Below are 18,801 nucleotides of genomic sequence, written 5' to 3' on the forward strand. Positions count from 1 at the left end.
GATGTGGCCGGTGTGATATTTGTACACCAATGTTAAAGATGGCAGAAACCTGAATCTACACCAAGTATATGAATTGAAACTCTGTGATCATTTATATTGGTTTTGCCAATTTTGGGCAAATTGTGCTGTTTTTACCAGTAATTAGCAGAAGCTCTAGGCCTGTAAATCTATCATTATGTGATATGGATAATACGAGTTCAGAGAAGCATGAATTTGTTAGCTTTAGAGTTGAAGCTGTGTCTTCAGTCTGACCTTTTTAGTTCATTAAAATGATGTGTCTTGCAAATAGGTAGCAATTGATTTAGTCTATATTTATTTTCTGGCATTAGTTTGTAGACACTACCGTCAGGACAGATTAGAATTGTGATGAATCTGATAAGGACGCGATGAAGACAGGAGCTGGCCAAGTGCACAGCAACCCTTAGGTTGGCCCACTGTAAGATGATTGACATTCTACCAATACATTGTGGATAGCAGAATACACTATTCTGCTGCGATCTCCTGCAAATGTAGAGTATAGACGAAATGAGTTGGCGAGGGAATTCTGGCAGTGGTGGGAGTTGCAGTAGGGCAAGTTTGGGGAAATGGGGGGAGCTGTTCTGTGGATACAGGCTTCACGAGTTGTGCTCAGACCAGCATCCCGGGGAATTGAATAACCAAGGTTGTAGACAAGGGTTTAAACTAAAGTAGTGGTGGAATGGGCTCAGATAATGGGAAATTTAGGCTGTTAGAAAAGACAAGGTGATACTATAGATATATGGTCAGTGATAGATAAACTATTATTAATGCTGAACAGAATGTGACCAGAAGAGACAGGATGTATAGACCATGACATCAATCTAATTGCATCAATGTATTTTTGCAACATCCTAAGAGCTGTGGCCTCCTCCCACTACAGCTTCTTGCATATCTGATTTTCTTGGCTTCACCACTATTTATAGATGCTAGGTCCTCAACTCTGAAATTCCCTCTCCACTCCACTGCCTCTCTCCTCCTCCAAGATGCTCTTTAAAACCTATTTGATTGAGCATTGTTCACTTGTCCTAATATTTATTTATCTGGTTTTAACTCAAATGGTATTGTTAATCACTTCTGATATTTAAAACACTACAATCAGGTGTGACCAAACATGTGCTTTCAAAGCATTTTCCAGGTCAGAGAAAGTAGCTATGAAACTGAATCTGTTGGTAATGCTTCTGCGCATGTGACAAATTAGTTCCTGTGGATCACTGGGCATGCACAGAGATGCCAAACAGCATACGATGTTTTAAACAAAAACCTATTGTGCATACAAGGCCCGCAAATGGCACGGGCTTGAACACTAAAATAAATCAGCTGAAAGATAGAAACTTCCTTTGGTGTTACCCTACAGGACCATTGCCAGAGAGTCCCAAGGAGCCAGCTTCCGGCAGAGAATATATTCTTGAATTTTCTCCCTTGGATATTGCTTCCCACTGCTCTCTATCTTATTAATAACTTCCTCAAAATCCCCCTTCCCCAGCCCCAGCAATCATCTCACCAACTCTGTCCAAATCAACTGCCTGATGGTCTATTCCACTTCCGATCCTTTCTTTGTCATGTGCTCCACTCCCATCTTGTTCCTCTCTCCACCTTCCTAAAATCACTCCCTAACACCTCCTCGTCACTCTCTGCTTATGACTCTTGGACCTTGCTGCAATGGATTGTTTTGACTGGGAGTTGTACAGAAAATGAAGCAGAAAGCAGAAAGATGCTGCTGGAACATTATGGCCAAGGTTGGAGAAAAGTTGCAGGGCTGGCTGAGATTACAAAATTAGTTAAGGAACTATAGATTGATAATATAAAGAAAATATCCTGAGCACAAACCCGAGATAACATAATTCAGCTATTATGTAGTCTGATTGTATGTCACAGAGTTAAATACTTAGCTTTGAAAGTATCATCACTTCATGGTCAAGAGAAGTAACAGGTTCAGCATATACTCGTAATAAGCCTTAATTAAAACATTAACTCTACGTATCTAATTTCAAATATAATAATCAGGAATAGAATGGTATCTCTGTCTTCCAATTGTATTTGTTTTTCTGAAAGTTTTGTGGCAAACATTTTCAATTTAGTGGACCCGTCCACATCCAAGTTTTGGTCTCGTACTGGCTATGTGACTTTTACAGGAACACCTTAGGAGAATGTAGCTTTGCTTGCTGCAGTATTCTAAGGTTTGTGATTCTCTTAAATTATGAGAAGATCATCTTTCCTTTCAACTTCTATTTATCCAGACTGAAAAGTCTTCAGAATTGAAATAAAGTAGTCACTGGAAATGAGATTGACACTCCATTAGACCACATAGAGCAAACCTAATTAGATAGTCTACAGAAGTTATTCCTTCTGTGACATGTTTTAATAGTCTTGGAAAATATAAGACAGGAAAAATAACTTGAACTGTGTTTATATTTACTGTTATTTTCAGACATTTACATTGGTTGCATCAGAACTTGCATGCTTTAAATACCTCAGGCAAAATGTGCACTTTTGGTTTTAAAATTAGAGGAAAAGATTACTGAACACGAAAACCGCCATTCATAGTCTTTTTCAGTATTTTATCTAAACTAGAAATTACTTTTGCTAGGATTTATTTGTGAATTCCCCATAGAGCTTAAAATAATAAAATTGACTACCTTATAAGTTAGACCACTGGCAAATAACAAAAAGCTACCAGTTAATCTTTGTAACACAACATGCTCCTTCCCACTTTTTTTTAATGGATAATCTGATTAGTGCTGACGTTAAAAGATTAATTTTTATTATTTGATACTCAAACCTTGAACTACTTGGCATGTTTTGTACAGGACCACTAGTTGTAAATCTGTGACTTATTCCAGGTACTGCAAACATTGAATAAATAAAAGTTTGGTAAATGTGATATGTTTATCTTTTCTTTAATATTGACATAGAAGTTGCATTCTAAAGGTTTAGCGGTATTTTCTGGCAAATATCATAAAATGTCAGTTTTGACTATGCAATGAAGTCAGTTTTGAGAATGAATTCTTGCCTTTGAGGATAATCATTTCTGTATTACTCTTAGAAAATTTTGTTATTAAATCTAAAGCTGGAAGAATCTATGAACTTCTAAATCTCTAAAGTATCTCATTCCTTCTGGATCCTAATCTCCCAGTTACATTCTATGCATTTTGTTGATTAGGCCTAAACATTCTATACATGAATTAACCTTAAATGCTGTCTCTATATTAGGTACTGTCATAGGTAGGTATAGTATACACTTATTCTTCAATAGAGGATGGTACTAAAATGAATTGGGTTTGATTTCTCAAAATAATCAATGCTGAGTACGAGTGTCCATCACTGTACTATTTATAGCCCCAGAAATAGGATTTGTTTGCATTTAACTCATTAACTAAACTACAAAACTGTCTTGTAGAGTATTAAGAATTATTCTACTAACTTAAGTGGTATTGCAAAAGTGCAATAATTCTACCTGGTTATAAATATGTGGCATTTAATATGTGTAATTATTCTTCTTTATAACTACACACAGTCCTGCTGTCAGAGATTCAGTTGTGAATCTGGTACATCTGGCCTCAGAGCCTTTGGTCACTTCTAATAGCTGTCCACCACTATTTGGGAAAATTTGGCAAAGTCTTCTTCCATAGCATTAAAGGTTCCCATTGTAAACGAGGACGTCCAGTTTATGTATCCAGTTTGTAGTGTCTTAAAGTAATGCAAAATCTTACAATGCACATCAACTTGAGCAGAAAAGTTTTTGCAAAATTATATGTGGATTTCCAGACATTATAGGAGTTGAAACACACATGAGCTGGCTTACCAGGAGGTAATAACTATTGAAAGGTGTAATTAAGATTACTGCAATATGATAAGTTGACCCAGCTACACAAACCTGCAAACATTTGTTCATGATGTTCGTGGGAGTAGAATAATAGAACATTTTATAATAGCTGTTTAGCCCATCGTATCCATTGCCAGACAAAAAAGTGCTAACTAACATCATCCCACCTTCCAGCACTTCATCCGTAGCCCAATAAGTCTCTGCTCTTTAAGTGTAAAGGTTAGCGTAATGCTATTACAGCGTCAGCGACCTGGGTTCAATTCCGCCGCTGTTTGTAAGGAGTTTGTACATTCTCCCTGTGTCTGTGTGGGTTTCCTCCGGGTGCTCAGGTTTCCTCCCACATTCCAAAGATGTACAGATTAGGAGCTGCGGGCATGTTGTGTTGGTGCCAGAAGAGTGACGACACTTGCGGGCTGCCCCCCCAGCACATTCTCAGTAACGCAAAAAGACATATCTCACTGTGTGTTTTGATGCACATGTGACTAATAAATATCTATATATCCAGACACGTTTTATATGTGGTGAGGGTTTCTGCCTCTACCACCCTTTTAGTCAGTGATTATCTTCTGAGTGATTTTCTTTTCCTCATATCCCTTCTTAGTACTATTATCTTTACCAATTACTTTATATCTCTGCCCCCTGGATTTTGACCCCTGATGAGGAAAATAAATCCTTCCTATTTATTCTATCCAGGCCACTCATAATTTTACATGCCTTGATTAAATTCCCTGAACCACCTCTGTTCCAAAGAAAATGACAATAGCTCATTCAGCCTCTCCTTGCAGCCAAAATTTTCCAGTCCTAGAAACATCCTTGTTAATCTCCTTTGCACTTTCTCCAGTGCAATTGCTTTTTCTTGTCAGGCTGTGACAAAAACTAAAGCTGTGCCCTAAGAGGTGTTTCATAGAATTTTAGCATTACTATCCTGCTTTTATATTTCTGTGCTTTAGCTAATCTTGTAGGCCTTTTCAACCACCTTATCTGCCTCTCCTAATACCTTAAAGGTTATGTGGACAAAACCTCCAGGGTTTCTATGTTCCTTCATACTTCACTATCCTCCGATTAATGGTACATTCCATTTGAAGATGACTGCAAATGCACAATCTCACTCTTCTCAGGATTAAATATCATTTGCCACCTTTCTGCCCAACAGACGAGACCATCCATACTCTCCTGAGAACAAAAGTTGTTTTTGGTCTGACAACCATATGACCAATCTTTGCATCATCTGCAGACTTCTTTATCATTTCCCCTACTTTTAAGTTTAACGCATTAATATATTGGAAAAGAAAGGATGAAGGACTGAGCATAGTGGAACCCTATATGTAACTGTCTTCCAGTCACAAAAGCACTACTTGACCATTACTCTCTGCTTCCCTGTATGGATCCAATTTGAACCCCCATGCATCCTTACTCTTTTGACCTGGCTGTATGCAGGATCTTATCAAAAGTCTTGCTGAAGTCCACATGGACCACATCAAACACACTGCTCTCATCAACCATTCCTTTCCTTCCTTGGGGGGAGGGGGAAGTAATCCTATCAGTCAGACATAACTTTCCCTTAACATATTCAGTAGTACATCTTCCCTTAAGGTACTAGATTCTTATAAAACCCATCTGCTTTGCTAATGCTTTTGAGGGAGAGGTCTGCAACCCTTCTCAAACATGAGCAGAAACATTGACCTGATTGCATAAATCTTCCATGGTAGTGCAGCATGTTGAGAGCACATCCAGTAAACCATATGGATATCTGGCTTTATAAATATAAGGCATAGAGTAAAAAAAACAGTGATCACCATAAAATACTCAATTTATGGATTAACCAAACAAGCACTTTAGGAAGGATGTTATAAAGTATTTTTTTTCTTTCAATTATTTCTAATGTCTTGTTGAGAATATTAAATTAATATAATTGAGATATTTGTATCATGAAACTCTTCAAATAATGCATTGTACTTTGCTGCCTTCTGAACTAATAACTGTGGCTAATCTCATACATGTTATTGTTTTAACAAAAAAGGCTGTTATATGATTTAACTGTAAAATCTGTGTATTAGTTAACCACTGCACTATTTGTGGAATGCTAAAACAGAATACCGTTTACATTTCTTTGCTTTTGTCATTATTGCTTAATTTGCCTGAATTTAAGAGAAGTTTGTCTGACTTGACAGTTTTTTGTTGAGGAGGTGACAGGAAAGATCCACAAATTGAAGTGATCACAATGGATTTTAGTAAGGCTTTTGACAGGTCGCATGAAGATGTTAGGGCAGGAAGATTGCATTGGCAGTGTATAAAATGATAGTGAATTGGGAGGTGTTATTGATGATTACTATTGGAAATGAGGGAGAACATGGATTTAAAGTAATCAATAGAAAGATTAAAAGGAAGCTGAGGAAAAATATTTTCCACACGAGGACGTTGGGGATTTGGAACTCTATGCTTAAAAGAATACTAAAGGTAAAAAACCTTCTTTGCATTTATGACCCTTGATGTACCTTAACCTATAAAGTGTGAACATATTTTCAAAGGTGGAATTAATCAAATAGTAGAGACACGAGAGATTCTGCAGATGCTGGAATCTGGAGCAACACGCACAAAATGCTGGAGGAACTCAGCAGGTCAGGTAGCATCTATGGAGGGAAATAAACAGTCGACGTTTCGGGTCAAGACCCTTCATCAGGACTGGTAGGGAAGAAGGCAGAAGCCAGAATAAAAAGGGAAGGGGAGGAGCACAAGCTGGCAGATGACAGGTGAGTCCAGGTGAGGGGGGAAGGTAGGTGGGTGGGGAAGGGAGGGATGAAAGGCAGTGATGTAAGAAGCTGAGAGGTAATGGGTAGAAGAGGCAAAGGGCTGAAGAAGAAGGAATCTGGTAGGAGTGGACAGTAGACCATGGAATAAAGGGAAGGAGGTGGGGAATAGATGGACAGGTCATGAGGGGAGGGGAAAGGAGGGCAGGGGTTACGGTTAGCATAACCCCTGCCAACCGTAACCCCTGCCAGTGCCAGCACCAGCAACCCGGGTTCAATTCCACCGTTGTCTGTAACGAGTTTATATGTTCTCCCCGTGTCTGCATGGATTTCCTCTGGGTGCTCCGGTTTCCTCCCACATTCCAAAGATGTACACATTAGGAGCTATGGGGCATGCTATGTTGGCACCGGAAGAGTGGCGAAACTTGCGGGCTGCCACCAGCATGTTCTCAGTAATGCAAAAAGATGTATTTTACTGTGTGTTTCGATGTACATGTGACTAATAAATATCTTTTTTAAAAAAAATTGATGTTGAGGCTGTCAGATTGGAGAATCCCAAGGCGGAATATGAGGTGTTGCTCCTCCAACCTGCGTCTGGCCTCAACCTGGTAGTAGAGGAGGCCCTGGATAGGCCTGTCAGTGTGGGAAGTGGAATTGAAATGGCTGGCCACTGGGAGATCCTGGCTGTTGCAGCAGGTGGAGTGAAGGTGCTCGACAAAGTGATTTCCTCCAGTCTGTGTTGGGTCTCACAGATGTAGAGGAGGCTGCACCAGGAGCACAGGATGCAATAAATGAGAACTTCAGATTCACAGGTGAAGCACTGCTTCACCTGGAGGAACTGTCTAGGGCCCTGAATGGTGGTGAGGGAGGAGTTATAGGGGCAGGTGTAGCACTTTGCACAGTTGCAGGGATAAGTGCTGGGAGGGTGATCGGTGGGGAGGGAGCGATCCCTGTGGAAAGCAGAGAGGGTGGAGGGGAAGATGTGTCTGGTGGTGGGATCCCACTGGAGGTGGCAGCAATTGCGGAGAATGATGTGTTGGATGCCTCTGCATCCAACACAACACAGGAACCCACAGAATCCTGTCCCTGTTATGTTGGGGGTGTGGGGTGGGGGATAGGGTGAGGGCAGACGTGCGGGAAATGGAGGAGATGTGGGTGAGGGCAGCATTGATGATGGTGGAAGGGAAGCTCCGTTTACTGAAAAAGGAGGACATCTCTGGTGTCCTGGAATGGAAAGCCTCATCAATGGGAACAGATGAGGAGGAGGAACAGAGAGAAGGGAATAGCACCCTTACAAGTGACGGGGTGGGAAGAGGTGTAGTCAAGGTATCTATGGGAGTCAGTGGGTTTGTAAAAGATGTTGCTGGTTAATCTGTTTTCGGAGATGGAGACAGAGCGATCAAGAAAGGGGAGAGGAGTGTTGGAGATGGACCAAATGAATCTGAGGGCAATGTGGAAGTTGGAGGCAAAGTTGATGAAATTGATGCAGGAAGCAGCACCAATGCAGTCATCAGTGTAGCGGAGAAAGCGTTGCGGAGAGTTACTGGTGTAGGCCTGGAACATGGACTGTTCCACGTAGCCAATGAAAAGGCAGGCATAGCTGGGGCCCATGCAAGTGGCCATTGGCTACACCTTTGGTTTGGAGAAAGTGGGAGGAGCTGAAAGAGAAGTTGTTTTCCCTCATTCCGGTGGCCCCCCTCACCCTTTCTCTTTCCCCTCCCCTGCCATGACCTGCCCATCTATTCCCCACCTCCCTCCTTCCCTTTATTCCATGGTCTACTGTCCTATCAGATTCCTTCTCCTTCAGCCCTTTGCCTCTTCTACCTATCACCTCTCAGCTTCTTACATCACTCCCTTTCATCTTCTCTCACCTGGATTCACCTATCACCTGCCAGCTTGTGCTCCTCCCCCTCCCCCTATCTTTTTATTCTGGTTTCTGCTCTCTCCCCTTCCAGTCCTGATGGAGGGTCTTGGCCCAAAACATTGACTGTTTATTTCCCTCCATAGATGCTGCCTGACCTGCTGAGTTCCTCCAGTATTTTAAGTATGTTAATCAGATAGTTGTTTCTTGGCTAATATGGTTATGAGCTGAATCACCTTTATTAATGTCATAAATTTCAATGATTCTATGCTACTTGCCGCTTTCCAAAACCAAACTTGCATGTCCAGATTTTGCAGCACGTAGACATGAACTACTTTGTTAGCTGAGGAACTACAAAAGGGTGAACACTGCATTCTTCAGTGACCAGCCCTACTCTGACCATATGATGAGCGAATATCATTGATGTTGTGGCTGAAGGTATTTGATCTGGGCTTTTGTTTGATTAACTCCTGCAGTGATATCCTGGGCTGAAATTATTTTCTTTCAACAATCTTGATAACTTTTCTTTGTACTGGGCACGACACCAGTCACTCAAGAATTTCCTTGATTCCCATTGACTTAAGTTTCAGTAAGGCTCCTTGAAGCCATATTCAATCAAATGCTGCTTTGATGTCAAGGCACTTCTGAGTTCACCTTTAGCATCCAGCTCATGAGTCCACGTTTGATTCAAAGTGGATGAGGTGTGAATCCATGTGGTCCTAACAGAACCCAAATTACTGTTGTTATAACTGTTAAGGATTCCTTCCATTATTTTGTTAATTTGGTGCTGTCTGTTAGGATAGTAATTAGCCAGTAAGACACTTTTTGCCTTTTGTGTGCTGGATATGTTTGAGCAATTTCCAATACTGACAAGTAGTTACCACTGTTATGCCTAGTTAGGAGCACAGTTTGTCTGGAGCACAGCAAAGGTTTAGCCATCAAGAGATGGTGAGGATGTTGGGGGTAGGGTGAGGAAGATTATCTACTGAGTAGTTCCTGCAGTGAGCATTTGCAGATTTGGAATTTATTAAATGAGATGACAGGGTGTGATGCAAAGTTCACTGTGTAACCTTTAGCCTTTGCTGTGCCTGTGTCTTGAATGTCATATGGAGTGAACTAAATTGGCAAAAGATTGCCATAAGAGTTGGTGAGGATCTTGGGGGGTAGGGCAAGGAAGATTATCTACTGAGTAGTTCCTGCAGTGAGCATTTTAAATTGAAGCTTTACAGGTTCTGATCTGTGCTTAAATCTGTTGCTCATCTCTGACAGCCTAAAGAAAAACCAACACAATATATGTAATTAGGCTTCTTCACCATACAGCTGTTGTACTCCCTTTCATGCCCACTTAATCCAGCCATACCATTTCATGACCTCTGTGCAACCCACTCTGGGTGTCTTATCAGCTGACGCTTGCAGATTTGGAATTTACTAAAGGTGATGACAAGGTGTGATGCAAAGTTCACTGTAACCCACAGTGTGTAGTAAGTTAACCAAGCAGCAGTTTGTCTTCCTACACCTTGCTGTTAAGAATAGCATGTTTGACTGAAAATTTAAGTAACTTAGAGTGCTTGTATATCAGTCAGAACTCAAGACACAAGAAAAAATCTCACGAGTAGTCCTTTTGATATAAATTATATTGGGCGGCACAGTGGCACAGCTGGCAGAGCCTCACAGTGCCAGAAACCCAAGTGCTGTCAATGTAGAGGGGGTTTGCATCTTCTCTCTGTGATTGTGTGGATTTCCTACCCCATTGCAAATAGGTGTGGGTTGGCAGGTTAATTGGTCGCTGTAAATTGCCCATAGTGTATAGGTGAAAGGAGTTTGGGGAGGGTTTTAGAATGTAAACAGAATAAAGAATGGGATTAATGTAATGGGTGGTTGATGGTTGGCATGGACTCAGTAGGCCAAAGGGCTTGTTTTTGTGCTGTATCTCTTTAATGACTTTAAAAAGGGGATGTTTTGGTTCCCAATCACAGGTGGTTTTGTTAAAATGCAGCACTAAGTAACATCCTTCCTTGTGTTTTTGACAATGTATTTGGTGAAGTGGCTCAGATTTTATTAAATTATCTGGTTTAGACTTTTTGTTTCTTATCACTAGAGGTGTTGTGAAATTTTGAGTCAATTTATATTTGAAGTGTAATAGCAACAGCATAAATTTTGAATAGTCTTAGAGTATGCATTAGCCTAATAAATTGTTCTGATTGCATACTCTATTTATGTTATTTTCAGCAATAAAATGGAGAACTAATCTATCAGGGAGAATGAGTGTAAAGAAAATTGTTAAATTTCATATCTCCAATGAAAATATTTGCTGAGAGGCTTAAATGCACCAGCAAATTATTGTGAACCTGACAATTATACAGTTTGCGGCTTCTATCAAATAATAACTCTGAACAGTTTATGAAAGATTTGATAGAATGTTTTACAGATTGTGATTTCCCATATCCATTATTGGAACAGTAAAAGTAAAAATTTGTATGTACCCAGAGCCAGCTGAGACTTGGTGGCACGAGGGGAATTGTAGACCAGAAAAAATAACTGAGCTGGAGCCAATGTCTTGGAGAATTGAATGACTAAGGCTGTAGAGGTGTTATGAGACCAAAACATTTGGATGATTCTGAGAGAAAAATGTTAAAATTTAAGAAGTAACATCAAGGCAAAATAGCAATGCAGTGATTTGGGTAAAAATAACCAAATTTTGTTTGGAAGGGATAGAATTTAGCATTGAGATATCAATAAAAAGGATCCCAGCAAAGAAATTGGCAAACGGTCGAAGATAAAAACATTTTATCTCAATGCCTTAAAACACTCATAACATTACATTGAATTTGTTGCATCATTTCATTTGACTTGATTGCCAATATGGAGATGTGTATGGGATCCAAAGTTAGGAAATAAATAACCTAGAGTACAATTTGAAGGCATGAAGAATAGAAACACAAGGACATCGATTGGGTTTAGGGAATCCTAAAAGGGTGACTAAAGTAATGAATTGGACTTAGGCGATCAGGAACTAGGATCAGTATAAGCAGAACATAAGAATAGGAACAAGACGAGGCAGTCCACCCTCAAGTCTGCTCAATCATTCATCAAGGTTATGGCTGATTTTCTATCTCAGTGCCATTTTCTTGCCCAGTCATTTAGCATATCCATATCCACAGAGATAGCACCCAAGGTGAGGATCAAACTTCGGTCACTGGAGCTGTGAGGCAGCAGTATTGCTTGCCGTGCCACTTTGCCACCTCCTCAAAGTAGTTCAGCAGATTAGTCAAATATGATTTTGCTTTTATAAATCGACATTGGCTCTGCTCAATCCTACTATTCTTTTCAAGGTGTTATTACATCCTCCGTTATAGATTTATCAGAGATAAATAATTGAGAGGCAGATAACATTAGTGGGTATAGCTGATAGTTCTCCCAATAGTTTTTACGTTATTGGATAGAACATAAAGCAAGAACTAACAGGAACTTGTAATAAGAATAATGCAATAATCAGGGGACTTAGGATTTTCATATACACTGGACAGTCTAGTTGGCAAGTGTCGTCTGGAGGACGATTTCATAGAATGCATTTGACATTTTACTGGGAAAATATGCCAGGGAGCCAACGGGGATATTTTAGACTTTGTCTAATATTAATGGACAGAATTTATTAGTAACTTAATAGTAAAAAAGCATTAACAAATCCTTAGGGGAAAAGTGCTCATAATATGCAAGGATTTCACTGAGTTTCGTAGTGACATCTGAGTACTAAACATGAGTGTTAAACAAATCAAATTGCATAGGTTCTTATGGTAAGCTAGCTAAATGAATTGAGAAATTAGTTTAAATGACATAACTGTAGATGATCAATGGTACACCTTTAAAGTTAAGAAACAAAAGTTCCATGGGGAAAAATGATTCACCCATGGCTAACCGTTAATGATAGTAATTGATTAAAAAGAGATGCTCATAATGTAGTAAGTCTGACGATTTGGAGATATAATAATAATCATTGGATCACCAAAAGAAAATCGATTTAAAAAAAAAACCAAAAACCAATTGAATCTCAGAATAAACAAAAAGGAAATAGAAGATTAAATTACTGGACAAATGTTAAAAGGAAGAGTATGAAAGTAAGCATGGTTCCCTTAGAGGCTTAGATGGGAAAAATAGTGATGTGGAATAAGAATGTATGCCGGCAGGTTAAACAAGTATATTGTATCAGTTTTCATTATCAAAGACGCAAAAAGCATTCTGGATATGATAAGAAAACAAATGGCTAATAAGTGAGGAATTTTACAAACAAAATCTCAAAGCTGATGGCAAATTGGAGTACGGCAAGTTGGAGCACTGCAAATGAAAGAAAATGGGGAAATAGGAATTACAGGCCATTTAGCCCAACACCAGTTGTTGGGAATATTTTGGAAACCATTTATTAAGAAAGTGATAACAGAACAATTAGCAAAGCCCAGTATAGTTTTATGAGAGGAAAATTATGCTTGACAAATTTCTGAGTTTATGGTCAGCAGAGATAGTGGAGTTGAACATGGCATGTTTTGATTTTAGAAGATGCCATATAAAAGGTAAAGGCTTGTGGTAGTATTATATCAGCATGGACAGAGTATTGATTAACAGACAGAAAACTAGCAATAAACAGGCCATTTTCACACCAGTAGTTTGGGCCTCGGCTATTTACGGTCAACACTAATGATGTGGATGAAGGGACTGATTACAATGTATGCAGATTTTCTGGTAACAAAAAATTAAGTGGATATTAAGTGAGATGCAAGAGTTGTGTAGCTTGCCCTTCTCCCATATAACCCACCATTTTTTCCAATGTTTACCCATTTCTACTTTGAATGCCATGATGAATCTGTCTCCACTAAATCCACCACCACCCCATTCCCCCAGCCCCAGCTTTGTATTGCAGATCCTAACTGCATCTGAAAAATGTTTTTGCAAATATCACTTAGCTTCTGTAGCCAAACAGATGACTTCAGGTTCTTGACCCTTTTCCCAATGAGAACAGTTTCTCTCTTTCAACTTTGTCTATAGTCTGTTTGATATTTAAATGACTCAGATCCCCTATATAGCTTCTCTGTTCCAGGGAGAACCACCCAGCTTCTCCAGTCTATTCTTAAAACTAAAATCACTTATTCCTGTAATCATTCTAGTAAATCTCTTCTACACCTTTTCTAAGGCCATCATATCTTTCCTAAATTATGACAACACACTTGGATACAATACTCCAGCTATAGGCAAGCCAGGAAAGGTTCGTCATAACTTTCATACTCTGAAATCATTATGCACATATACATACAGACCTATTTTCCTTTTATAATTATGTCCTTCAGTTTATATTGTTTTTCTCTAATGAAATGTAACACTTTGCACTTTGCTGGATGAATGTTCATCAGCCACGTACCTGCCCATTCCACCAACCTGCTTGTATTCTGTGGAAACCTATTACTGTTGTTTAGAACTGAGATCAGCAGAAATTGAGGAATTGTGAGTCTGTGACATTCCCTGCCCCAAGTACATTCAAAGCTGACATCGATCCATGTTTGGAATCCAGGGGAGTCAAGGGATTTGGAGATCAGCAGAAAAATTGAAATAAAATATCATCCATGATGCTGCTGAATGTTAAGAGGAGTGCAAGGCTCTCGAAGGCTGTGAGGTCTACTTCTGCTCTTTATTTTTTTCTTGGTAAAAATAGTTTCCTTAAAGATAGTCTTACACTCCACTTAACATACCAATATCACCATTGCCAAAATATGCACACCAATAGCAACCAGGAGATTCCCTTTTGTTCAGTAATTTGACTGGACTGGATGCATAGGAACTGTGGCTGCAAGAGTAGATCAGAGGAGTGGTGGCGTGTGGTAAATGACTCCTTCCTAGCTGTCCAAGGAATCTACAAGGCACGTCACCAGTGTGATAGAATACTTCTCACTTATTTACATTTACAACACTCAAGAAGCTCCACAACATCCAGGACAAAGCAGTCTGCTTGTCATCCCATCCAACACCTTAACATTCACTCGCCCCAACACCAGCACACCATGTGGTGCAGCAACTTCTATGGCATCACCTTCCAAATCTCTACTACCTGGAAGACAAAGATAGTCAAGGGGGACCCCACCACCTAGGCGGCACGGTAGCGTAGCAGTTAGCGTAATGCTATTACAGGGCCAGCGACCTGGGTTCAATTCCCGCTGCTGCCTGTAAGGAGTTTGTATGTCCTCCCCGTGTCCGCGTGGGTTTCCTCCAGGTGCTCCGGTTTCCTCCCACATTCCAAAGTCGTACAGGTTAGGAGCTGTGGGCATGATATGTAGGCGCCGGAAGAGTGGCGACACTTGCGGGTTGTCCCCAGAACATTCTTAGCAATGCAAAAAGATGTATTTCACTGTATATTTTGATGTACATGTGACTAATAAATAAATATCTAAAAATATCTATACTGTCCAACTTGCACTCCCAAATGATTTGGAAATGTATTGCAGTTTCTTTAAATCCTGGAACTCCCTTCATATGGGAATACCTTCACCACAAAACTAGCAGTTCAAGGAAGTTCATTGCCACCCTATTAGGGTGGCACAATAAATTCTGGCCTTAAACGTCTTTTTTTAATTCAGCAAAAAAGACAAATTTTGAAAATCTTCCAATGGAAAGATATCAATCAATATTATTATCTTTTTAAACTAAAACATTTCTGTGCTGTGTTTTAGATCTTTCAGAAAACCACTAAGTTATTTTTAAACATTTTTCTCTTATGATTCTGAAAATAGTAGTCCTAAATGCAAAATTATAAGGGATTTTGACAATCTTCAGTTCTCTTTTTCCCTGTTTGTAGAAGTCACTGGGATAGCCTGCTTACATAACTGATGCACTGTCAGAAAACATAAGGGTAAATTTTAAGTTTGTTTTCCAGCCATAAAACCTTACTCAACAGGAGGGCAGATTGCCTGCTAGAAGCAGAGTTCAGCTGGACTGACTTGAAGTCCTCTCAATTTTCCATTCATTAAAATTATTATTTAGGACAGTGAAGGTTGAAGATTGAGCACTTTGTACTTTTAAGTACTCTCTACAATCTGCCCTTCAAAATAACTGCAGCACTCTGGAAGAAGGCTTACCTTGTAAAACGTAACCCACAATAATGTATTAGTTATGAAATTGATTACTTGAATTATGGGTAAATTTTGGCAATACCCTTAGAATTTGCCATATGTCAAATTTGTTTTTTGGTATAAATTTTTTCAAGTATAAACAATGAGCATCATCATAAATAACTTTTTTTTCCTTTTAATAGGGTCAAACAGCAAATTTATATCCAGTATGTACAGATGAACCATCTACTGCTGAACAGATGAACCAAACATTGAAAGGTTTTGGTATAAGTGCGGAGCTCCTCAGTGATGTGCCTTTCACCCTAGCCCCTCATATTCTAGCAATCCATGGTGGTTTTCAGGACCTCCCAGCCAGCTTGCTGAAGAACATGAATGAAAACTTGGCAAGTTTTGGATATGATTTTACGCTTGAAAATTCTGTACTTCATAATTCCTAACAGATGAATGTAGCTATTTTGAATGAAGTATGTGCCATTCTTCTAAATATTTAAATAAAACATAATTGTTGATGTATTCCTTATTTCTCTGTATTAATGACATTCAATATGTAACTGGTATTGTACCTTCTCGTGATCCATCTGGAAAATTGCAAATACTTGCATGAAAACCATAAAACTTTCTTGACTTAATGATTGGCATTTCTTGTGGAACTAATATGGCTAATCACAGAGGACTGGGCAATTATCCTGCACACATTCTTTAAGGTTGGAAGCCTTGGGTGGGGGTGGATGGAGGTGTTGGGGAAGGGGAAATGGAAGTGATTCTGCTAGTTCTGCTGGTGTCATGCATGCTCTGTCAGGATCATGACTCTCTGTGCTAACTATACCTTTGTATACCAGGCCATTCCACCAGAAATTCTCCTCTCTACCAGCAGGGCACCTCAGAGACTTGAATCTTGCCTCTTACAAAGGAGCCTATCGCTAAAATTTTACAAACAATATAAATGATCGTCTTTGGAAGACTGCTTCCCTGACTTCCATCTCTTAAGTGCTTTGATGTATAGAAATAAAACTGTGATTGTGTTGTGAGATGGGAAAGGAACTGAAATTAATAACTGTATTGGTCACTGTCATGTACTAGATTATATACACACACTTAGAAGAAAATGTATGTGTGTTTTTTGGCAACTTTTCATTTGATTATTGAGTCCTTTTATTGGTTTGTCAATCTGGATGGTTACATAATAGTCCAGAATAACTCAATCCAGTTAAGTAGAAAAAAATAGATCCTCCATTTTGTGTATATCAAAACACACATTTACGACAGTAGTGATTGATGTTAATATTAAGTTTTGAAAGAATAAAAATGCTTATACAGCAGTTGAATGTACATTATAACCATAATGCACAGGATTTGAATGTGGTTTCATTTGAAACTTTGGTGTCCCAATAAAGTATGTCTCCATAAAATAGAATGTTTTTACCTTTTTACATGGTCTTAATAATGAGAGAATCAACAGCTTGGCCTTAATCCATTTTGTAGACATTTAATGAATTTGGGAACAAGAATTATTTCCCAGTTTCTGCATTAAATATATCCAGAGTAGTGTGATACAGTCTCATTTATGATGTACTCTGATATTACTCACCAGCATTGTTACTCAGCAGTAGTGGTCTCATCCTTGCTTACCAACATTATGGAGTAATTCAGAGCAATTTCTGGTGCCTCAGCATGCATTAAACTTGAAAACTGGTAAACTCCTAAGATACTGCATTATAAACATATGGCAGGGCAACATTTTTTGGTACTTGCCCATTAAACACTCACTAAACCAGGTTGGGGCATGTCTATTCAAGTGTAAATCAATTCATAACACAAGTTTAATCAGTGCTAAACAATCCCTTTGATACTGAAAATTAACCTTAACAACTGTGGAGTCGCTTTCCTTTAAAAGGGCCACAGTTCACCAATTAATAAAACTTCGCCAATACACACTGATTTTTGTTCTGTTCATTTGAATTCATGCCGATGGGTTGGATTTTGTAGATATGTGTTAATAGCTGAAATAAAGCAACTGAGTTATTCTTCATTCAGTAAAATCCACTGAAATTGAACCAGGTTAAATTCAATATAGTAATGAAACCTTATGCTGTACCACAAACCAATGATATTTTCTATACTGACAGATGCTACAGAAAACATTGAGGAGTTGTGGGGTATATTGTACCCCTGAACACATCAGAACCCCAATGTGTCTCTCACTAGGTTGGAATAACATTCTTGTTCTTCCTCTCAATCATTTCTATTGATTGGGTTAATCCTCTTTTACACCTTATACAGTTGTGTAAAAAAGAGTAAAATTAGGCTAAGTTCAATTTTAGATATTAAAACTTTTTTTGGTTGACACCACCTTTAGTGGAAAAAAAATAAGCATTTCTATTACTAATTGCACTGGGAATGAGAAATAACACTTCAGCACTGAGAGAACATGAGAACACTACTGGAGCCTGCAAGCCTGCTCATATGATTGTAATCTCATTGCAACCTACCTTGAGGAACCTTTCATTCCTTTGCTTATTAAGTGTCTATTGGCCTGTGCTTTTGAAAACTCAGATTCTGCTTACAACCAGCAGAGAAATAAAAATTGCCTCATCTATCTTTAAATGGGCAACACCATAAAGCAGTGATCCCTAGTTCTATGTCCTTCTACAGAAGGCAACATCCTCTCCACATCTACCAGGTCAGTGCTGCTCAGTTTCTTATATGCTTCAATCAAATCACCTCTCACCTCAAAAGGAGCTTCAAGGTGACTTCAATGGGATCTGGCATAATTTGGAGATAGACAAAGTTTGATTATTTTGGTGGACAAATACTCAGAGGTCTGACGTTCAGCAGTACTTAGCACAGAGTTGGAGTACATCCATAACTCAGTAACATTGTCACCTCTCGAACAGAGCATAGTGGGTTCCTCTTCCACACCAGAAACCTAAGTACAAAAACTTACACTGACATTCCAAGGTCCTTCTGAGGAAGTGCAGCATTGGTGAAGGTGTTGGTTTCAAGAGTTGTTAAACCAAGGTGAAAAACATTATGATGCTGGAGGAACTCAGCAGGCCAGGCAGCATCCGTGGAGAAAAGGTCCTGAAGAAGGGTCCTGACCTGAAACATTGACCGCCTGCTTTTCCCCACGGATGCTGCCTGGCCTACTGAGTTCTTCCAGCTTCATATTGTTTTTCATCTAGATTCCAACATCTGCAGTCCTTTGTTTCTCTTGTTAAACCAAGGCCCTGTCTGCCTTCTGCT

General features: G+C 39.2%; 1 protein-coding gene across 2 annotated transcripts in view; it reads left to right on the forward strand.

Annotated features, from left to right (window-relative positions):
- umad1 (UBAP1-MVB12-associated (UMA) domain containing 1) overlaps positions 1-16,961 on the forward strand; it is a 53,491-nt gene extending 36,530 nt beyond the window's left edge. For both annotated transcript variants that reach the window (XM_052016775.1, XM_052016776.1), the window contains exon 4: positions 15,741-16,961. In XM_052016775.1, coding sequence (XP_051872735.1) covers positions 15,741-15,995 — 255 coding nt within the window. In that variant the 3' untranslated portion in view covers positions 15,996-16,961. The remainder of the gene's footprint in view (positions 1-15,740) is intronic.
- Positions 16,962-18,801: the final 1,840 nt, after the last annotated feature.

The sequence above is a fragment of the Pristis pectinata genome, chromosome 5 (genome assembly GCF_009764475.1).
Source record: "Pristis pectinata isolate sPriPec2 chromosome 5, sPriPec2.1.pri, whole genome shotgun sequence".
NCBI lineage: Eukaryota > Metazoa > Chordata > Chondrichthyes > Rhinopristiformes > Pristidae > Pristis > Pristis pectinata.